We start from the raw sequence: 23,130 nt of genomic DNA on the forward strand, positions 1-23,130 counted from the left end.
ATAGGCATAGAGGGAGGTAGGAGTGTCCAAATGAGGTGCGGTTTTCGGCCACGCGATCATGATCGAACGCTCTAGATGATGGAGAGGGTTTTGGTGAGTTTTGGGCCAAATTGGAAGGGTGTTGGGCTGCAACACACACGAGGCCTTTTCGGTCCCTCGGTTAACCGTTGGAGCATCAAACGAAGTCCAAATGGTACGAAACTTGACAGGCGGTCTACCGGTAGTAAACCAAGGCCGCATGACAAGTCTCGGTCCAATCCGGAAGTGTTTAATCCCCACACACTAAAGAAAGGTAGAAATGACCACCGGAGGAGAATGGAGCGCCGGAATGCAAAACGGACAACGGGGAAAATGCTCGGATGCATGAGACAAACACGTATGCAAATGCAATGAACATGATGACATGATATGAGATGCATGACAACGACAACAACACACGGAGACAAAAACCTGACCCCGAGAAAATAAAATAACTTAACGCCGGAAACGGCAAGAGTTGGAGAACATATTAGGTAAATCATATCCGGGGTGTTACACGCAGCCCCCCTTTCCCCCTTCCGGTAAAAGGAAAGGAGGGGGGGATTGGACTAGGGGTCCAAGTGGGACTCCTCCCACTTGGCGCGCCCTAGGCCAGCCTCCTCCCCTCTCCCTCCTTTATATACGGGGCGGGGGGCACCTCTAGGCACATCAATTGTTTCTTAGCCATGTGAGGTGCCCTCCCTCCACCGTTTACTCCTCCGGTCATATTGTCGTAGTGCTTAGGCGAAGCCCTGCGCGGATCACTTTACCATCACTGTCAGCACGCCGTCGTGCTGACGAAACTCTGCCTCGACACTTTGCTGGATCAAGAGTTTGAGGGACATGATTGAGCTGAACATGTGCAGAACTCGGAGATGCCGTACATTCGACACTTGATCGGTTGGATCGCGAAGACATTCGACTACATCAACCGCGTTAAACTAACGCTTCCGCTTTCGGTCTACGAGGGTACGTGGACACACTCTCCCCCTCTTGTTGCTATGCATCTCCTAGATAGATCTTGTGTGATCATAGGAATTTTTTTGAAATTGCATGCTACGTTCCCCAACAGAGAGCGGCGAGCGTCTCGGGAGGACAGTTGGCGACGCAAGTCAGCCTCTCGGCGCTGACCCTCCAGGGAAGTGCGGGCAGGGGCCCGGCGGTCGTCCAACACGCGTTTGGGGCAGCCGGCGCCGTCGCCCCAGTCGCGTGGCATGGGAGGCGATGGCGGGGGGACGATGAGGGGGGAGGGGAAGCCGTGGCGTAAGGAGTCGAGAGTAGGGGAGTGGGATCGCAAGGAGCAGACAGGGGAGCGGGGAGGGATGGCGGCTGGAGGGGAAACCCTCGAAGTAGCCATATCCTTCTACCCGCTGCCGGGCGAGGCCGCTGGGCCTCAACTGGGCTGCCGCTCGCCGCGGTCCGCCCCGACCCATCAGTCACAGAAGGCCTAGAGGGGCCTGCAACGGATAGAGGCGCAGGGGGAAGGCCCAGCAGCCGGCCCAGACCAGGATTTGGGGGGGGGGCAACCCAGTGGGGGAGCCACGCACCCAGCTAGAGTTTCCCCAACAGCTGCTGGCGGTGACGGCGCGGCCGTCGGCCGGCGAGGGGAGCAACCAGAGTCTGGAAGAGCCGAAGAACGGGATGAAGGGCCAGAAGGGCGATCATGGAGAGATCACCGGAGTTCCAACGGTCCCAGAAGGCGGCGCGGTGAACAAACCCGCCAGAGCGCGGGCGCCAGGAAGCCTCCACGATGAGCGGGCAGGACCGAGCTCGGCCCGGCTAGCAACTAGTAGTAGTGATGGCAGCAAGACCGACCATGTGGATCGTGACCTGAACCCAATAAGTGATCACATGATCAATAGTGGTACCTTGTATTTTGGCACCAGTAGTTTGAAAGTTTGGCACTTCTGTATTTGGTTTGAATATTTTTGTAATATATATGGTGGTTTGGACCAACTATGTTTCTGTTGTACACTTTGAGGGATGTAAGGTTCATGAGACGGTGTCTTATGTGTGTTATATCAATGACTAACATATTACACCATGTAGTGGTATGCTGGGTCACCGCAGTAGACGGGTGATGATGATGCCTCTTTGATGGAACGACACAACTACAGAGTCCTTCTATATATGAACCCTCCCCCCTGGAATCCATTCGAAGGTCAGGGTTCTTCGCCATGGATGAGTTTCTGGTGGTTGTGTGCGTATCTGATCCCAACTTCGATCGTGTGAAGGTGAAGTAGTTGACCAGGTGGCATCGACGACACATGGTACGAGTGGGTGCGCTCATACCATGCGTCCTCGAGCGCTCTGGACTCCTTCGAGAGTTATGTCTCTTCTCCCGTTTTCTTTACTCTTTTATGATAATAATATTGCATAGTAATTAATGTGATTTTATCAGCATATCTTGATGATCTTTCCTTTAGCTCCTAGATGTTTCTGAAGATGACAACCTGATGAAAACAGATAAAAGAGGTAGGCGGGCGCGGTAAAATATGAAGAATCCTAGCACCAAGAAACAAAAAAAGGGGTAAAGAGTAACACAAAATTTGGACTCATCACTACCCCAGGGGCCCAAATCACAAGGGAGAATGTTCTTTTTTCTGGATCGGATTAACAAGCACACCCTCAAACTGGCATTCGGGATACCCGGAGAAAATGAATGTTTTTCACACTCCGGTATGGAAGTCCCTTCCAGGGCTTGACCAAAAGCTTATCTCTTTCATCTAACTTCATATTTTTTGAAACACGGCTAGAAGGAAGTGGATGTGATAGGATTAGCCCCAATTGAATCACTAGTAGAAGAGATCCACCACATATATAAAGCCTTTCCTTTACTTGACATGAAGGCCCATTTTCCCATGGTAAAACCGAGGCTCTTCCTATTCATAGCGAGAACCTCTGGATTTCTGTGAGACGTATTTACACTTTTTTGGTAACAGTTCTTCCGAACTAAACTGCATAGTATGAACAGTGACTTCACGATGTCTTGAGAGCATGGGTGTCAGCATTTTATTATCGAAATAGTCTCTCGAGGGCACTTTTTCGATCTCGAACAAACTTACTTCTCCGGCTCTAGCTTTTGCCAAAAGAAAGCCGAAACCTCATCCTTGAAGGATATAGTAGAAACTAGAAACCAAATACACGAGTGATTGCTCGTTGGATGAGTATGATACTTTCGGGCAGGATTCTCCTAAATATTTGAATTGGCACATTCCAAAACATCGAATTGGTTGGCTCTCTCAACCTCTCGAAACGAGACAAAACTGGCAACTTTTGACTCAAGATCTCAAATCACTCACCGGTTGTTGTGTACGAAAGCCGACATCAAATAACAACTTATCCATCCTCTAAAATGTGCTAGAAAGGCTTTCCAACTTAGATAATGGTTTCACCCATGTACTCCTTTGACTTCTGGTTTAACTTTCGTGCAATGGAAATCCTTACACTTTTTTTCGTGAATCGGAAATCCTTACATTTGGAGATGCACTGTTTATGAACCGTTCCATATCGAGATCAACCGGCGACCTACTAAGCAAGTTGATCTTTATATATGCTATAAAAATGATTATCTTTAGCAAAGCCAAAACCAAGATCCTTAGATTGCGCTGTGTCCCATTTGTCACCTGCACTTCAAATTTTAAAATCTCATGGGACATACACTCCTGTGCAAAGTCCAGTTCCACGATCGGCACGCTGTGCTAGTAGAGAATCGCATCATCATCTTTCCGCTCACAGGGCCCACACGCTCAGAACCCGTGAGCATTCTGTCCCGTCGCGCTAAAAAAAATGGAGCCCGCGTGGCGTCCTCGTCCGAAATCCAGACGTGGTTCCGTCCTAGCCCACATGCGCCACGTAGGACTAGCACCGCGCGCCGGGCCCGCGATCCAGGGACACGGAGCGGCTGGGTAAAAAGCCTAGAGCAGTGGAGTCCTCGTGTGTCACTCCTCCTGACTTGCTCACTCCCCCGTCCGCTTCCGCTCTGCTCGCCTCTGCTTCGGGCTGGTCGTCGCCGTCGGCGAGCGGGATCACACGCCACTCGCGGGATGTCGCCTTCGTCCTCGGCGGCGAAGACCGTCGCCTTCGTCGGCGCCGACGGGCTGAGCGCCGCGCTCGCCGCTTCTTTCGCCCGCTCCGGCGCGATCGTCCGCTTCTACATCGACCGCAAGGTCGCCTTTGCTCGATCGCCCTTCCCTCGTTTCCCCGTTCCTTCCACCCCCGTTTTGGTTTTGCTTCCTCTCGGAGGTGTTTTCGCGGGACGCTCTGTCCTGACGGTGCGTGTCCGTGCAGGCGGATGGATCGGCGGCGACGGCGCTCGCGGAGCAGGGCGGCGGCGTCCGATGCGTGAGCCCCGCTGAAGCCACGCGAGGTGAGCGTATATAACGGTCTCCTGCACTGGACCGGTTCCAGATATGGCCTTCTTGCGGCGCGCGTGAATGGCATGCGTGCGTACGAGCCGTTTGTTGGAATGCCGAAGAGACCATGCTCCTACGTGCTGAAGAATGCTTCGTGCCGTGTGTGTGTGTGTGTGTGTGTGTGTTGTTTCTATCTGACCTATCAAAAACTCCTGGCGCCTGCAGATTCTGCGCTAGTCGTTGTGCTCAGTGACGCCGATGGTGTAGATGAGTTGTTCTTTGGAGCTCAGGGTATAGTGCAAGGTATGTACCATCTGTGTGCTAGTGTTAGTGTGTTGCCTGCCAGTCTGTCAATCTCATGCACCTGTTTCTGTACAAGTTATATATACACTTGACATTTGATATGATGTTTGCTCGAGCATTTCATAGGATTGTGCAAAGAGGCCGTTGTATTAATTCGGTCGACGTTGGTGCCTAGCCATCTTGAGAAGTTGGGGCAGAAGCTTGCAGGTATAATGCTAATTTGTGCATATATTGTCTTAGCTGGGAACAGTAGCTGCTCTGCTTACAATTTTATGTGCACTTTTAAGAATTAGAAAGTGCACATTTAACAATTGTAAGGCCCTCCTTGGATGACTGGAATTAAAGAACATAGGAATAGGAATAAACATATGATTGGAATTTCATGTACTACTATAGTTTCCTTCAGGATTTTTTGGTTCACAGGATGTTGGTTTTTGCAGATGAGAAGAAGGGTATCTTCCTTCTTGATGCTTACATTTTTAGTGGTTTATCTGATGAACTGAAGCAAAATATTGTCGTAAGTGATACACAGCTGAGAATCTGAAGTGTGTGCTTGTGTGCTTACGTTATTCTGTTATCACAATTTAGCTTTTGAATGTCAGGTTGTTGCATCTGGGAGAAAGGATGTAGCAGAAAGAGCTGGGCAATTCTTCTCCGGTAGTTCCAAATTTGTGTACCTTACTAATATTTTCTTCCTGGTCCTAATCTTATGATGCTGAAATTTTAAGCTATCTGACATTCCAGATCTTGACAAAACCAATTACTTTGTCGAAGGTGAATTTGGCTGCAGCAGGTTGCTTTCTTTCCTGAAAATAGCAAATATAAGCTAGTCGAGATATCAATTTTCACCCCTTCCATATATTTACCGTACTAACTAGTATAACTATTATTGTCACAATTTGAACCGTATGCCATTTATTTTTACAGCAAAATTAGGTTGGTTAATGACTTGCTGGAGAGCATTCATTTTGTTGCTTCTACTGAAGCAATGTTTATTGGTGTTCGAGCTGGGATTCATCCATCAATTATCTACGACATAATATCAAATGCTGCAGGAAGCTCAAGGTTACAAGGATTATTGAATTCTTTGTGTTCTGTCTGAACTCGTGATACTTGTAGGTTTATATTTCAACTTATGATCATACAATTTATTGACAGGATTTTTGTGGAGGTGGTTCCAAAAATTTTGAGTGAAGATCCATTGCTTATTGATTTTCTGAAGTCACTAAAGAAACATGCAGTAAGTTCCTTTGCTTCTCCTTTGGGGCATGGTATGGGATTCTTAGGATACTTTACGCAATATATGAACAGTGCAGATAATTAAGTATGTCCTTTTTCTCCCTTTTATGAAAGAGGGGATTGCACAAACTAGAATGTTATTTTAAGTAAAATATATAAATATGTAGGTGACGTGCACATTTATTGCTACGGAGTTTGTATGGACAATGAATGAAGGCATCCTATGCGTATTGGAGCCATGACCGGTGGTAAGAGCAGGGTAGCTGGGATAACAACAACAACAACAACAACAACAACAAAGCCTTTAGTCCCAAACAAGTTGGGGTAGGCTAGAGGTGAAACCCATAAGATCTCGCAACCAACTCATGGCTCTGGCACATGGATAGCAAGCTTCCACGCACCCCTGTCCATAGCTAGCTCTTTGGTGATACTCCAATCCTTCAGGTCTCTCTTAACGGACTCCTCCCATGTCAAATTCGGTCTACCCCGCCCTCTCTTGACATTCTCCGCACGCTTTAGCCGTCCGCTATGCACTGGAGCTTCTCGAGGTCTGCGCTGAATATGCCCAAACCATCTCAGACGATGTTGGACAAGCTTCTCTTCAATTGGTGCTACCCCAACTCTTATCTCGTATATCATCATTTCGGACTCGATCCTTCCTTGTGTGGCCACACATCCATCTCAAGATACGCATCTCCGCCACACCTAACTATTGAACATGTCGCCTTTTAGTCGGCCAACACTCAGCGCCATACAACATTGTGGGTCGAACCGCCGTCCTATAGAACTTGCCTTTTAGCTTTTGTGGCACTCTCTTGTCACAGAGAATGCCAGAAGCTTGGCGCCACTTCATCCATCCGGCTTTGATTCGATGGTTCACATCTTCATCAATACCCCCATTCTCCTGCAGCATTGACCCCAAATACCGAAAGGTGTCCTTCCGAGGTACCACCTGGCCATCAAGGCTAACCTCTCCTCCTCTCACACCTAGTAGTACTGAAACCGCACATCATGTACTCGGTTTTAGTTCTACTAAGCCTAAACCCTTTCGATTCCAAGGTTTGTCTCCATAACTCTAACTTCCTATTTACCCCCGTCCGACTATCGTCAACTAGCACCACATCATCCGCAAAGAGCATACACCATGGGATATCTCCTTGTATATCCCTTGTGACCTCATCCATCACCAATGCAAAAAGATAAGGGCTCAAAGCTGACCCCTGATGCAGTCCTATCTTAATCGGGAAGTCATCAAGCTGTCGACAACATTATCGTTCATGTCCTTGATGAGGGTAATGTACTTTGCTGGGACTTTGTGTTTCTCCAAGGCCCACCACATGACATTCCGCGGTATCTTATCATAGGCCTTCTCCAAGTCAATGAACACCATATGCAAGTCCTTCTTTTGCTCCCTATATCTCTCCATAAGTTGTCGTACCAAGAAAATGGCTTCCATGGTCGACCTCCCAGGCATGAAACCAAACTGATTTTTGGTCACGCTTGTCATTCTTCTTAAGCGGTGCTCAATGACTCTCTCCCATAGCTTCATTGTATGGCTCATCAGCTTAATTCCACGGTAATTAGTACAACTCTGAACATCCCCCTTGTTCTTGAAGATTGGTACTAATATACTCCGTCTCCATTCTTCTGGCATCTTGTTTGCCCGAAAAATGAGGTTGAAAAGCTTGGTTAGCCATACTATCGCTATGTCCCCGAGACCTTTCCACACCCCAATGGGGATACAATCAGGGCCCATCGCCTTGCCTCCTTTCATCCTTTTTAAAGCCTCCTTGACCTCAGACTCCTGGATTCGCCGCACAAAACGCATGCTGGTCTCATCAAAGGAGTCGTCCAGTTCGAGGGTAGAACTCTCATTCTCCCCATTGAACAGTTTGTCGAAGTACTCCCGCCATCTATGCTTAATCTCCTCGTCCTTCACCAAGAGTTGGCCTGCTCCGTCCTTGATGCATTTGACTTGGCCAATATCCCTCGTCTTCCTCTCTCGGATCTTGGCCATCTTATAGATGTCCCTTTCGCAGGATGTGATATTGAAAATGGAGGGTCCGGCACTAGCAATTGGAAGAGAGGAGATTTCTTGTTTGATCAAGGTATTCAATCCTCTTCCCAAAAATAGGGTAGGTACTGGACAGGAGATTAGATATACATGAGAATGTTGCCGCGGCAAAGGTGGCAGGGTGCTGAAAAACCAGGGGAGGGGAACTGGCAGGGACGAAGCTAGGAAAAAAGTTTGTTGGGGTCATGTCTATGGCAGTGGGGTCATCTTCAATAAATAGATATTGTTTAGTACTAAATTAATGAAGGAGTTCCTAATTTCATTGGGGTCAATTGACCCTATGCCTACAAGGCAGCTTCGTCCCTGGGAAATGGTGAGAAGTGATAAATAGTAGGGGTATCACATTGTACCTTGATAGATAGCAATCAAGTTACTTAAGAAAGCTAGCTAATCCCGTGGACTTACTCATTTAGCAGCATATTTGAGATATTTCAGTGATTTTTTTGCACACTTTCTTTTAACTACAGTTTGTATTTAAGTTTTGTGTCCAATTCCATGCTCTTAATCTTGTAAGTCAACCCCATTTTTGAGAGAGGTTTAAATGGTTAATTAGTAATGTGCCACTCTGATCTTACAAACTGTAAAGGAATATTGCTACTGCATGGCTGATTGCCTAAATGCTTCTGTTTATTGAAACAAAGTTTTCGCTCTTAAACAATATAGAGCTACGTGATGGATACGGCTAAAGCAGCAACGTTCCCTCTGCCACTTCTAGCTGTTGCCTATCAACAATTAATACATGGTATGATGTTAAAGCTTCTTTACTTCCAATACATCTTGAAAGTCTCCTGATAGCCCGAACATGCTAGTACCTTCTTATTCATGCACATTTTTGTACTTATCTTCAGGTTCTTCAGCAGTAATTGGCAATGAATCCGCTTCGCCGTTGAAGGTGTGGAATAACTGTCAGCTTTCTCAAGATGCTTCAATTTATCAAAATTATCTTAATTTAAATCATCATTTTGCAGGTTTGGGAACAACTATTTGGAGTAAACATCGTAGATGCTGCCAGTCAACAAATCTATGACGCAAGCAAATTAGCTGACCAGCTTGTTATGGCCTCGAAAGCAGCAAAGAGGATCGGCTTTATTGGTCTTGGAGCTATGGGCTTTGGAATGGCATCTCATTTGCTAAAATCAGGGTTCTCCGTAACTGCTTATGATGTAGGAACTCTTCTGCTCTTGTTCTTCCCAACTGCATAATTGACCGTTTGATTGCTTCAATTCAAAATACAAAGAATGAAAGGGTCTTCACTTGGTTTCTTCTGCATTAGTGCTTCTGTACATATGTTGCATTTCAAGTACCCTGAACAATCTTATGGATCATAGATTTGACACTGTGGTTTTAAGCCTGTAATTTTCCTAGATGGAACAGTGGATGGCTTAGATTAATCTTAAGGTATCAGAAAGGGCAGCAGTAATTCGAATAATAAACGAATAAATCACAAACTCTTCTCTTTTCAGTAGTCCATTGGGCGCTCTGAATTTACACAAATATACAGTTGAGGAAATAGGATACTGTTCACCCTTTTCAACTTACATATCTTTTGTTTGTAAACGATGTTATAGACCTATAGTGTTATGCATGTTCTTTTGTAAAAAAAAAGTTCTTCCAATCCACACGTGAATAATTTTATACCCTTTACCCATTAGGTCTACAAGCCAACACTGGCCAGGTTTGCTGCTTTAGGTGGATTGACCAAAGATTCTCCTGAGGAAGTATCAAGAGGTACGTTGCAACGTTCTAGTATAAAGTATAATTCTCGCTTCTTAAGTTTACATTTGTTACCTATAAAGTATAATCAGTACTATATGATTTTCTGACTGAATGAAATTAGTTCAGACCTCATTATTCTCTTGTATTTATCTTATTCTTTATTTTTGTGCCATTCATCGAGTCAAAAGGTAAAGGTAAATGACATGTGGGCCCAGCCCCACCTCATCACTACTTAACAGCAATAGCATGGAATGGAAACACCGTTTATGATGTATCAACCGTGATACCCTGTCTGAAGTATTAACCATAAATTGGTTTCAGATGTGGAAATCCTTATCATCATGGTTGCAAATGAAGTTCAAGCTGAAAGTGTCCTATATGGAAATGCTGGTGCTGTCTCAGGTAACATATAGAGCCCCCCCCCCCCCCCCCCTCTGGTTCTGCTGATAATTACGCATCTCCAGTAGAGTTAACTATTTTTTGAGCTGTACTTACATGTTTGTGAATATCCTTTGTCTTTCACTTTCAGTTTTGCCAGCGGGAACATCCATCATTCTGTCATCTACAGTTTCTCCTGGCTTTGTGACTCAACTCAAAGGAAGATTGGAAGGTAGCCGCTCTTTTTTATCTCTCCTGGGCATGTTTGCATTAAAAATAAGAAAGAATTACCACAAACATTACTGGTCAACAAAAGCCACATTGTGTAACTCATAAATCCAACTCATGAAAATCTAAAATCTTCTGTTTGTGATTCCGGGTGAGAGTTGAGTCCTGTAGCTTCAGTGTCTCACAAGTAATGTTCGTTTACCTTTTCTCATTATAAAACACCAGATTTATAATCATTTGCAGAAGAAGTTGCAATGACTGCTGTGACAGCTAGCCTATATTTTGTGTTGGGATGTTGTTATGAAGTTGAAGTTGCATTTTAAGGGAAATGTTCCGGCAGAAGGCCTTTGGGGTGTTACCCAGGTTCCAAAAGTCACAGAAACATCCAAAAAGTAGTACAACGCTAACAGAAGATGAATCTATTACTAAACAAATCAGATCCATATTTGACCTATGATCAAGAAAGCTGTGATAGAAGCTTCAATCATTTTCAGCTATTGTCGAAAGGAATCTGAATTTTGTTTTCTCCATGTGTAGGTTAAATCCGTATCTCGTTGATTTATGTCATGTAAATTGTGTCAAGAGCACTTATTTTTTTGTCACTTTTTATATTGTTTCCCGTAATACACCAAGGCCTTGTAGTACTAGAACCATTCTCTACATTTTAAATATGTCGGCAATGTTGTTTACTGCTTTCACTGATGAATCTTTTGGAATCTTTAACTACTTCTATACAGCTGAATGCCGAGAGATAAAGTTGGTTGATGCTCCGGTATCTGGTGGTGTCAAGAGAGCAGCGGACGGGACACTAACTGTATGATTAGCGAAACATTAATCTAGTAGAAGTGACGATGTAACCTTTATGGATATAAATATTTGCACTTCTTTTGACAGGTAATTGTTTCGGGAACAGATGAAGCTCTGCATTGTACGGGTAGAGTTTTGTCAGGTATGAAAAAGGTTATCTGAACACCATCATATGCTGTATGCAAAGTACGGAAACTGGTCGATAACTATTATCTTATTTTTGCGTAACAGCACTAAGTGAGAAACTATATCTCATCAAAGGAGGATGCGGAGCTGCGAGGTGATACACATATTTTGTAGTCATATACCTTCCTTACAGGGTCTTATTTCTGCATAATGGCTCCTTTTCATTAGTGCTGGCACTTGTGAATCAACATCTCTCTTCTGCTACTTTTCCCAGTTCTGTTAAAATGGTGAACCAACTTCTTGCTGGGGTCCATATAGCCTCAGCAGCTGAAGCAATGGCATTTGGTGCTCGATTAAATTTGCGAACAAGAAGAGTTTTCGAAATTATTCAACATGCAAGAGGTTACTCGTGGTATGTGTCATTGTTTAATCCACTCTAATGAATCTTCCTTTTTTACTCTTCACTGTTTAGACTTGCTAATATTGGCCGAGTGATAAAATGATTATGAGAAAGAAACAAAACAATTATTTCTACTTGTTTTTGCTATCAGCTCCCTGTAGGTTAGTCTTTCAGATATCTAGTGGTGTGTTCTAGCATGAGTGAAGGTGACTATCTGATGATTGATACACTCAATCTTCATATTGCAGGATGTTTGGAAACCGTGTGCCACACATGCTTGATAATGATTATACACCTTTATCTGCGGTGGACATATTCGTCAAGGATCTTGTATGGATAACCGAGCTATTAACTTATTCATTTTATGAACTATTATCTGTGTTCGTAAATGTAAGACGTTTCTGCAGTTCAATTTGAACTGCAAAAACGTCTTACATTTAGGAACAGAGGGAGTACTTGTTATGGAGCTGCTAGAAGGAGGGCGCGAGAGGGCCGGCCGGGGGCCTTTTGCCCACGGCCGGGCAAGATGGAAGGGATTTCCTTCTTAATTCTTGCTTCATTAGATTGATACACCTCCTCTTTTTATATAGAGAGGTTTACTTGACTCCGAAGCAAGCGACCCTTATCTCTAATTAACCCTAAGACTAACGGGCTATAACGCCAGCCTAGGCCATTAGGCCCATTACGTACTCTAACACTACACCCCACCTGGACATGCAGCTTGTCCTTGAGCTGCAGCCTAACCAACTTATAACCATGATTCGACGCAACACAAACCTAACACCTAAAAACAAGCCTTTTACATCTCGGCTTGTTTTATTACTCTCAACCTGAAATGGACTGGGACGATTTATTTTGGACCCCTTAACAAAAAGTGGACACCATCCGCATGTCGGACGTGCATGTGTACAGCCACCTGGATCCCATGTACACCATCTGGACAAAAGGAGTGCATGTGTATGGCCACCTGGAAGTGGTCGCAAGCAGAGGCGCCCTCGCGGCGGCCGGCGGAATGCAGTGGTGCTACGCGGTGCGCTCCTGTCGGTGACACCCTGCCTTCTCCCCGCCGGACGGCTGTTGGTCTGCACCGCACAAGGAAGAGTGGAGGGCTTGCGATGGAGAATGACGAGGAGGGGTGCGCCCCCCCAACCGCCGATGTCGCAGACTTTGAGGTCGCTGCCCTGGGGAAAACAGCATGCCCAAGATCCCCGACGCAGCGGACGAGATCGAGGTCCTTTGCGCAGCGAAGCGCAACTGGGAGGAGCGGCAGCTGCAGACCACGCAACTCCCACACACGCCGACGCGCTAAGGCCGCGCGCAGCCCCACTGTGCTCACCACAGGCTGCCATGCTTAATCCAGTACTCCGCTCGACCACGTCGCGGTGCCGATTCCCAAGCCCCGGAGAACGGTGACGGGCGGACGGCTGGCGGGAACCTTGATTCTGCTGGAGGTGGACGCCCTAGGGAAGCGTGTAATGGCGACGGCGGGAACTTGATCTGGTGGATCGGGACTCCCGCCGGCGCGTCGATGCGGGGCCGGAGCTGACCGGCGTGCTGGCTGCAGCAGGAGCCGGCGCGACGGAGGCCGCCAGGAGCGGCGGCTGCCACTGTAGCCAGGGCGGGGCGGTGGTGGCGGTGGATGGCAGCTGCAGCGGCTGCGCAGCCCTGCGAGCGCGGCGGGGACGCCCTGGGGCAGCGGCAGCGGCTGCTGCGGAGGAGCGCCGGGCGCGGCGGAGGCCGCCAGGAGCGGCGGCTGCCACTGCAGCCAGGGCGGGCGGTGGATGGCAGCTGCAGCGGCTGCTGCAGCGGCCCAGGCGAGCGCGGCGGAGGCCTGGTGCAGCGGCTGCCACGGCAGCCACGGCGGCGCGGTGGCGGCGATGGGCGGCGCAGCCGGGTGCGGCCCGTAGGACCCGGCCAAGAACAGGCGGATCTCCTGGACCGCCTGGGTTAGGTCCCGCAGCGCCCCGGACACCTCCTCCGGGGTGAGGACGGCGAGGCGGGCGCGACGGAGGATCCCGGCGCGGGCAGGAGCGGGGCGACGGTCGTGGTGGTCGCCGGAGGCGACGAGGTGACCGGCAGCGGAAGAGACGGGTTGGGCGGCGGTGAAGACATGATCGAACCGAAGCTAGCTGATACCAAATTGTTATCAGAGCTGCTAGAAGGAGGGCGCGAGAGGGCCGGCCGGGGGCCTTTTGCCCACGGCCGGGCAAGATGGAAGGGATTTCCTTCTTAATTCTTGCTTCATTAGATTGATACACCTCCTCTTTTTATATAGAGAGGTTTACTTGACTCCCAAGCAAGCGACCCTTATCTCTAATTAACCCTAAGACTAACGGGCTATAACGCCAGCCCAGGCCATTAGGCCCATTACGTACTCTAACACTAACAAAAGATAATAATGCATTTATCTCGTCTTGAACTGCAAAAACCTCTTACATTTGGGAACAGAGGGAGTACTAGCAAAAGGTAATAATGCACTTATCTCGTCTATTTCAGGGTATAGTATCTCGTGAAAGCTCCAACTTGAGGATCCCATTGCATGTCTCTAGTGTTGCTCATCAGCTGTTTGTTTCAGGTAATTGTCTGTGATAAATCAAAGATCATTTTCCATCTATGTTTTGGTTCCAATGTTCATCAAGTCGTGCTATATTTCTTATCTTCAATGGAAGTAGTTACCCAAATTAACAGAACGTTGCATGGCCATCCCCTCTGTTTTCTATACTAGTAGTATATTACAGTTAGTTTTAGAAGAAAACAAATCAGCTTACAGTTATTGTTTGGATAACAGTCTTAATTTTTAAATAGGATGGCTATTGTTTTATTCATTTGATGTATTCCAACAGGCTCTGCTTCTGGATGGGGTCGATATGATGATAGTGCTGTTGTAAAGGTGAGCAGCTCACAGCTCTCAGTAGACAGAACTTATGCCAAAATATGATATACTGATAGCCTTAATTTAATTTCTTTTCCTAAACATGCCCGCTGATTGCTCCTGGCACAGGTATATGAGACATTATCTGGAGTAAAAGTAGAAGGAAGACCACCCATGCTTAATAAAGAAGATGTCCTGCGTTCTCTTCCTGTTGAGTGGCCAGAAGTTCCAATGGATGATCTTGTTTCCTCTGCATCTCATGATAGCAAAAAGGTTCTTGTAGTTTTAGATGATGATCCAACTGGAACTCAAACAGTTCATGATATAGAGGTCTTAACTGAATGGTAAACGAAAGCATATTGTCTTTTAGATTACATATGTTTTCTGCTAGCATTTTCGTTTTGCCCATGTTCCGTACATAGTTCCATAAGCTTTGCTTGTAATGCTGAACTGCAGGCCAGTTGAAGCCCTCACAGAGCAGTTTCTGAAACTACCAACCTGCTTTTTTATTTTGACAAACTCCCGTTCAATGATTGCTGATAAGGTAGGAAAGTGCGGTCTTAAACAGTTTATCTTTAGGGTATTTAAATATATATTTAAAGCGTTCTCACTTTCATAGGCCGCACTGTTAGTAAAAGATATCTGCAGAAATCTTGAAGCTGCAGCAAAGACTGTCCCTGGTATTAGTTATACAGTGGTCTTGCGAGGTGATTCCACTCTACGTGGCCATTTCCCAGAGGTTAATATCTGAAATTCTCTCTGTTTTTCTTTTCCATTTCATTTCTCTGATCATATCATACTCTTCTACTTTCCAGGAAGCTGATGCAGTTGTTTCAGTATTAGGCGACATGGATGCTTGGATAATATGCCCATTCTTCCTTCAAGGTGGGCGGTACACTATTGATGATATTCATTATGTTGCAGACTCTGAAAGGTAGTCTGTGCACGATCACTATGCAATGTATTTAAATACAAAAATAACACATAACAATATTGATGTCCAACATTCTCTAACAGATTGATTCCTGCTGGTGAGACTGAGTTTGCCAAGGATGCAGCTTTTGGCTATACATCTTCCAATCTCAAACAGGTACTTGGAATTGTTTGATTGGTAAAGCGAAGAGCGAAGAACAAGACCTTAGTAACTTGCTTTGTCCTTGAATTTACAGTGGGTTGAAGAAAAGACTAAAGGAAGGATTTTGGAGAACCAAGTTTCAACAATTTCCATAAGTCTTTTACGTAAAGAAGGACCAGATGCAGTCTGTCAGCTTCTCTGCAGCTTGGAGAAGGTATATGATAGTAAGCATGGAAAATATGATTGGCGGAGCTTGGAACAAAATGAAGGAGAGGCCAACTATGATTGTTACATGAATTAAGATGTATTTTTGTTGTTTAATTAGCAAAGAAGCTTCACCTATTTAAACAAAGTAGTTACAAGATTAAGGGCAGGCCAAGGCGCACCTTAGTCACCACTACGCCCCTCCAGTGCATATGAACAGTTGTTTTGAGTCAGTTTAAACTTTTTAAGGATATAATTATAAATTATTAGTTTTGTAGATATTTCATATTCTCGTTTCTGTATGCACTCATGGCAGCTATTTACTTGAAATGGCTAATAAATGTTGCAGGTGTTTTAGGGACTCTAGAACTGTACTGGCTGATTCAACCATATAGTATCATGAATCCTGTTATGATTCCCTCTCTACTTGATTTCCCTTGAGAATTTCCTGACAGGCATTTTGACTCTTTCTAGGGCTCTGCGTGTATTGTCAACGCTGCCAGTGAAAGGGACATGAATGTCTTTGCTGCTGGAATGATCCAGGTATGTTATGCCACTCCATTTCTACGAGAAGCATTTGTTCTTAGTGTTAAGCTTCATGCACTAGCCAACGCAACCAAAAGTCCAAACTGATGGTAAGGGCTAGCAATCCACATATACACTTCAACACCCCTTATCACGTGTGATGCGGAAAGTCAACACATGGATAGACTGAGAGATATGGCTCAAGAGGCCTATATGTGGACACAAAGGGGGGAACAACAATTTTAGATTAATTGTGAAAGCCAGGACTTAAACTCAAGACCTTAGGCTCTGATACCATGTTAAGCTTCATGCACTAGTCAACGCAACCAAAAGTCCGAACTGATGGAAAGGGCTAGGCAATCCACATATACACTTAAACACTCGGTACCTATTCCTTTCGAGTTGATATGATAATATGTCTTATTCTAGTATTGATGCTCTGTTTTGATCTCCTATTCTTCTTTTTCTTTTTCCGTTAACTCAACAGGCTGAATTGCAAGGAAAGCGGTTTCTGTGTCGCACAGCTGCAAGTTTTGTGAGTGCTAGAATTGGAATCAAGCCAAAGCCACCTATCCGCCCAAATGACCTTGGATTAAAAAGACATTTAGCGGGAGGCCTCATAGTTGTTGGTTCTTATGTGCCAAAAACTACGAAGCAGGTTAGCCTTGTGTTGCTTTAAGATTTTGTCAATCATATTTATCTCACTTGCATGTTCTTTTGCATTTGTTAGGTCGACGAGCTTCGTTCACAATGCGCACAATCCCTCAGAGTGATAGAGGTAATTTATATCTTGGCTGTCATGCCTAAACATGAACGATCAACCATCGTATACATCTACTTGGATAGAGTTTGTGGATAGTACTGTCTTAAGTCGGATGGTTTTGCTTGAGATCAATTTGTGGTGTTAGTATTGTGTTCTCTTTTTACTCACTGTAGGTATCTGTTGAGATGATCTCACTGAAATCAACTGAGGAGAGAGACCAAGAAATCAGCAGAATTGTTGAATTGGGAAATGCTTATATACAGTCTGGGAGAGACACGCTAATCGTCACCAGCCGCCAACTCATTACCGGAAAAAGTTAGCATCTTTCTGATTATCATATGGCTAAATGTGTTGTTTGTTCCATTAGCAAATACAGTGATCAAATGCTGAGTCAATTTTGATTTCTAGTTTCTTAATGCCAACAATTCCTCAGCCACATCCTACCTGCCGAAGTGTTGAGCAAGTTGTGCTGGTAAAAACTGTTTACTAACAAATGATGTGGAGATCCTCAGGGCTAGCACACAATTGCCTCCAAACTCCACACCGTATCAGAGGCTCTCAGCCTAATTCTATTCCCTGAGCTCAACTCAGATCACTTCTGGGGAGATAGTTTGTTTTCTTTTATCATATTCTAGGCATGAACCGGGAGTCTGGGGCTAACTGTATTGGAAGACAGGTCAAACTGTCAAAACTTTTTAAAAGGGGGGAATTGATGAAATAAAGTTGCTTATTGTTGTCAAAATCATGCCCAAAAACGCATTAGCCACCAGTAGAGCCATTGAATGAATCTCTACACTTAACCACAACCACAATCACAACGTGAGTGCATTGTCCCAATCGTTTGAATAGAACATCTCCAGTTTGCATCATAATCTTTTCTAGTGACCAAAACCAAACTAACTTCAGTATACGTTCCTGAAATTGTGTGCTAGAGTCAGATACCTAACTCAGCTTTTCAAAAGAGTATGTTCAAGAATAGCCGCTGTTATCTTCATGTAAGCATTAGCAGTACAAGACAACTGACCTATTAGTATAGTTTGCTACCTTTTGTGTGCCAGACGAAAGAAGATAATTTCTTTCTTGGATATCTGTACTGAAGTAGTTTGACCACCTAACAAGATTGTACCTTTCATGTTGCAGCTCCTGAAGAAAGCTTAGAAATTAATTACAAAGTGAGCTCAGCACTAGTAGAGATTGTGCGAAGAATTGATAGTCGACCCCGTTACATCCTCGCAAAGGTAAAATTACACAGCCGATTTCTTCCTTCTGAACAAATTGAAATTTAGTTTTTACTTGGTTCCTGGAAATTTGCCAATCTCTGGATCTGTTACTGTTAGGTCAAAATATTTGTTCTGTTTTATTGGACCTATGCCATTAAATACTTAATGAAATATCGAGATAGCATTACACCTACATGGTTACATGTTTCATTCATCAGAACAAAAAAGAAGAAGAAGAAAGAATAGCATCTACAAAAAAAAAACAGTGCCTGCAAATTCAACTGTCCATACCAAACAAAATGATTGATTCCACAAGTTGTGCATGGAATACTTCTGGAGGTACTCCTTACTATATTCTTTATACAGGGAGGAATCACTTCATCTGATCTTGCTACAAAAGCTTTGGAAGCTCGGCGTGCCAAAGTAATGGGACAAGCTTTAGCTGGTGTGCCTTTGTGGCAGCTTGGCCCTGAGAGTAGACATCCTGGTGTCCCCTACATTGTTTTTCCTGGTAATAAACATATCTCATTTCTGTACCAACAGATAAATAACGTTACCTTTTTACTCAAGAAACTATCTTGCCACTCCCCAAATGACAGGTAATGTTGGTGATAACAGTGCTCTTGCAGAAGTGGTCCAGAATTGGGCTTGCCCTTCTAGAAGTTCAACAAAAGAACTTCTCCTTGTAAGTTCTTATCCACCGTCTACTTCTCATCAAGGTTATACATCGTTGTGTATTGCTTTAAATACTTAATCAGCTATTTTCTTCGTATTGTGAAGAACGCGGAGAAGAGTGGCTATGCAGTTGGTGCTTTCAATGTATATAATCTTGAGGGAATTGAAGCTGTAATTGCAGCTGCCGAGGCTGAAGGAAGTCCTGCTATCCTGCAGGTTAGGAATTCTTTGTTAGTATAGGATGTTTTCTTTGGCAGTTTATGGTGAAAATTACTCCCTCCGTCCCATAATATAAGAGCGTTTTTTACACTACACTAGTGTCAAAAACGCTCTTATATTATGGGACAGAGGGAGTATGTAATTTACCATGTTGGGTGTCCTCTGATACCACTCTTTACTGGAGTATGTTATGATAGGACTAGTAAGTAGGTCGCAACAACTAGCTCCAGAGGGATAGAAGCAATACCACACAGATCCTGAAATGGATTTGTACCCGTGTTTTTTCCGTAGAGAGAGTTGCATTGGTTCTCTCAGAGTACTCGTTCTCTCAACTCATGAGCCTTTCTCACTCTCAACACATGAGCTTTTCTCACTCTCAACTCATGAGCTTTTCTGCACCCATGCTCCCTGAACTCATTATCCATATTTTTTGTAGATGATATGTATCGTCTTGATTTCTAACCACGCTTATTGTGGTTGTTATTTAGGTTCATCCCAGTTCCCTGAAGCAAGGTGGAGTTCCGTTGGTAGCATGCTGCATTGCTGCAGCAGAACGAGCCAGCGTAAGACAAACAGAACTTAGCATGCTTAAACAGTAAATGTGGACACCCAGTGATCTGGATAAAAATAGTTCATAAATTTTTATATAACTTGGGTTCCCACATATTACCTACTAGCCATCCTTGTTTTTCAAAACAGATAGCCATCCTTGTTTTATGTTCTTTAAAGGTGATCATTCTGTGATTGTCACTCAGGTACCTATCACTGTCCATTATGATCACGGGGCTGACAAGCATGATTTGCTTGGAGCTCTTGAAATGGTAAGTGAAAAAATGCGTTGTTTTCTCAAATTTGCGGTACCAAAATGTTTTCCTAATCATGAATGATAAATGACTACATCTGAATCTTAATTCTCTGGACCATCTACTATGACCTTTTATTTTTCAGGGATTTGATTCAGTCATGGTGGATGGTTCCCATCTAACTTTAGAAAAGAACATCTTATACACAAAGAACATATCTTCCCTGGCTCATGCTAAAGGCATGCTTGTGGAAGCTGAACTTGGGAGACTATCAGGCACTGAAGATGGCCTGACAGTTGAAGAATATGAAGCGAGATTTACTGATATTGCTCAGGTTATTTTATCTTCCCAACAAATTTCAACTCTATGGCATTCTATCATTACAATCCTGTAATAATGCTTAACTTATATGTTACATATTTTCAGGCTGAGCAGTTTATTGATGAAACTGGTATTGATGCATTAGCAGTATGCATTGGGAATGTTCACGGAAAATATCCTCCCAGTGGACCGAACCTGAGACTTGACTTGCTAAAGGTTTGACAGAACAGCTATGAAAATCTTTGCTTGATCTTTCAGATTATGTGTGTGTTACCAGATCTTTTACCCTGTTTTCTGATTTTCCGTTTTTTCTAAAATTGTTACGATTTTTCCAAAAAAGTATGATCCTGCTCTGATTTTGTGTGTGTTTTACTTAATCTGGTAACATGACAAGGTGCTGCGTATATGTGATGCTACTTGTCTTCCATGTGTTGTTTGAGTCAGCTTGAACCGCTTGGAATAGAACCAAGGGGGTAAACCAGTAAACATATTCAACAGTTCAAGGTTTAAGACAACTGGTTTTCTGGTTTTTGAGTTTAAGATTGAAAAATGAACTTCTACAATGGTTCAGGGTTGTAAAGTGTTTTTTTTTCCGACGGCTTGTGAAGTATTCTGTAAAGAATTACCAAGCAAATTTGTGCTTTTTGCAAGCAACTTCTTTTGAGTAATGGACTCGGTATTTTTTTTCATTGAAACGATGACAGGAACTTCGCGCATTAACTATGAAGAAAGGAGTTAGCTTGGTACTTCATGGAGCATCTGGCCTCCCTCATGAACTTGTAAAGGTTTGATAAACTGTTTCCTTCTGTATTAAGATCAGTGAATCTGTACCTTGCAGTAGTTCTTGTTGAGTTTCCCGCATCAACTTATATCCTGAAAGGTTCAAGTTATAGGAGAATTGGGGGGCAATCGTTGCCCTCCATAAGAAAATCATCAATCATGGTTGCAGTGCATAAAATAATTCAACGACAAGGTTAAAAATGCTGGAGGGCTAGAGTTTCTGTGTCTATATCAGCTTCATAGTTTTGAGAACAATCAGTATAACGCTTCCTTTTGTGAAATAATTATACTAGAGCTTATCAGTTGATGAAATTGGTCTTATTATTAACCAATGTCATATTTGAAATGCTGTTGCGCAAGTGATAATAACCTGTGACCAACTTGTGGAGCAGGAGTGCATAGATTTGGGGGTGAGGAAATTCAACGTGAACACGGAGGTCCGCAACAGCTACCTGCAGTCACTCAAGAAGCCAGAAAAGGACCTGGTTCAGGTCATGGAGTCTGCCAAGGAAGCAATGAAAGCTGTTGTAGCAGAGAAGATGCGCCTCTTCGGATCCGCAGGCAAAGCCTGAATGTAGCGATACAATGAAAACTGGAGCCAGCAACACTCCATCATTAGGTGTTGCATGCCCATTTTAGCGATCCTGCTAGGCTTGTGACAGCGAATTGCCGGAACCAGTTTCTTAATAAAGCACTGATACAGTTGCCTGAAGAAATAAAGTAGCAAAAATTAGTAAATCGCAGCAACTTACCGGTGCTCCCGTTCATGGTTGAGTGATTAGTTTTGCCTTTAATATGATGTTTAATAATGAGTTGTTATTTAGTCGTAATTTGTGACATGTGAAATAAATTCCAAAACGATTTCGTGAGGGTCAAGCGGTCGGCTGAAACCCTAGCCGCCACCCCACCTTCTCTCCCTCTCGCCACTATGGCGGGGGGGTTGCTGTTAATGGGGGGGGGGTGCCGCAACAGCTACCTGCAGTCACTCAAGAAGCCAGAAAAGGACCTGGTTCAGGTCATGGAGTCTGCCAAGGAAGCAATGAAAGCTGTTGTAGCAGAGAAGATGCGCCTCTTCGGATCCGCAGGCAAAGCCTGAATGTAGCGATACAATGAAAACTGGAGCCAGCAACACTCCATCATTAGGTGTTGCATGCCCATTTTAGCGATCCTGCTAGGCTTGTGACAGCGAATTGCCGGAACCAGTTTCTTAATAAAGCACTGATACAGTTGCCTGAAGAAATAAAGTAGCAAAAATTAGTAAATCGCAGCAACTTACCGGTGCTCCCGTTCATGGTTGAGTGATTAGTTTTGCCTTTAATATGATGTTTAATAATGAGTTGTTATTTAGTCGTAATTTGTGACATGTGAAATAAATTCCAAAACGATTTCGTGAGGGTCAAGCGGTCGGCTGAACCCCTAGCCGCCACCCCACCTTCTCTCCCTCTCGCCACTATGGCGGGGAGGTTGCTGATCATGGGGGGCTGTTGTGGAGAAGTTGGTGGGCGTTGTGGGTCCGCGACGGAGATGAGTAGCCGAGGTGTGGTCTGCAACTGATGCTCGACAGCAGCGCCGATGATCCAGCACGATGATCTTCAACGGTGGCCCGGCATGACTAGGCCACCGGAGAAGATGGCGTGGTGCATGGTCCTTGACGGCGCCAATCTTGACATCAAACTCAGATCTGTTGTGTAGCGGCATGGGTGATTTCTTTACAAAGCCTTTGTGTCTGGTTTTGGACGTTGAGACGGTGGCACTTGCCCAGTGTAGGAATAATGTCCTGCCCACCTTTGTCCCGTCCCATTGGTGTGCTTATTTCCGGTAGAGGGCGTGTGAAGTTGTGACTGTCAGGTTTTCCGGGATCTAGTTGGTGTTGTTACCAGTGGATCCGTGTTTTTGTTGTTTTCAGTTTCTACAAGCCCTTTTCTGCATTTATTTTTTCTTCGGGGCGTTGATTTGCTTGCATATCTCAGTCACTCAAGTCACGATCACCGCAAGTAGCCGGTGGATACACGAGGAAAAAATACTTGAG

At 44.6% G+C, this 23,130-nt stretch overlaps 1 protein-coding gene across 3 annotated transcripts; it reads left to right on the forward strand.

Moving 5' to 3' along the window:
- Window positions 1-3,950: 3,950 nt before the first annotated feature.
- LOC125525375 lies at window positions 3,951-22,363 on the forward strand. Of its 3 annotated transcripts, XM_048690375.1 has the most exons (43): window positions 3,951-4,187; window positions 4,309-4,387; window positions 4,599-4,676; window positions 4,803-4,883; window positions 5,117-5,193; window positions 5,279-5,333; window positions 5,421-5,469; window positions 5,604-5,741; window positions 5,835-5,916; window positions 8,653-8,731; window positions 8,838-8,881; window positions 8,958-9,152; window positions 9,642-9,717; window positions 10,027-10,107; window positions 10,235-10,315; window positions 11,049-11,125; window positions 11,206-11,260; window positions 11,350-11,398; window positions 11,519-11,656; window positions 11,893-11,974; window positions 14,141-14,219; window positions 14,488-14,534; window positions 14,646-14,860; window positions 14,973-15,060; window positions 15,136-15,255; window positions 15,332-15,450; window positions 15,534-15,606; window positions 15,686-15,805; window positions 16,270-16,338; window positions 16,808-16,978; window positions 17,051-17,098; window positions 17,257-17,398; window positions 18,224-18,321; window positions 18,670-18,814; window positions 18,903-18,988; window positions 19,084-19,194; window positions 19,686-19,760; window positions 19,953-20,018; window positions 20,146-20,334; window positions 20,427-20,537; window positions 21,026-21,106; window positions 21,494-21,592; window positions 22,117-22,363. In XM_048690375.1, exons 1-43 carry the CDS (start codon window positions 4,065-4,067, stop codon window positions 22,195-22,197), a joined length of 4,152 nt encoding a protein of 1,383 aa, XP_048546332.1. In that variant the 5' UTR covers window positions 3,951-4,064; the 3' UTR covers window positions 22,198-22,363. The 3 variants fall into 3 exon arrangements, with proteins under 3 accessions (XP_048546332.1, XP_048546331.1, XP_048546333.1); XM_048690374.1 differs by lacking the exon at window positions 22,117-22,363 and having other exon boundaries at window positions 21,494-21,839; XM_048690376.1 differs by lacking the exons at window positions 3,951-4,187; window positions 4,309-4,387; window positions 4,599-4,676; ... (5 more) ...; window positions 5,835-5,916; window positions 22,117-22,363 and adding an exon at window positions 7,955-8,023 and having other exon boundaries at window positions 21,494-21,839.
- Window positions 22,364-23,130: the final 767 nt, after the last annotated feature.

This window comes from Triticum urartu, chromosome 7, assembly GCF_003073215.2.
Source record: "Triticum urartu cultivar G1812 chromosome 7, Tu2.1, whole genome shotgun sequence".
Lineage (NCBI taxonomy): Eukaryota > Viridiplantae > Streptophyta > Magnoliopsida > Poales > Poaceae > Triticum > Triticum urartu.

Bases quoted from the DNA above. Each gene is read 5' to 3' on its own strand.
- LOC125525375 (XM_048690375.1), top strand. From the start codon at position 4,065: ATGTCGCCTTCGTCCTCGGCGGCGAAGACCGTCGCCTTCGTCGGCGCC. The intron at 10,316-11,048 runs GTAGCCGCTCTT...ACTTCTATACAG, and splicing joins ACTCAAAGGAAGATTGGAAG to CTGAATGCCGAGAGATAAAG. The intron at 16,339-16,807 runs GTATGTTATGCC...TTAACTCAACAG, and splicing joins TTGCTGCTGGAATGATCCAG to GCTGAATTGCAAGGAAAGCG.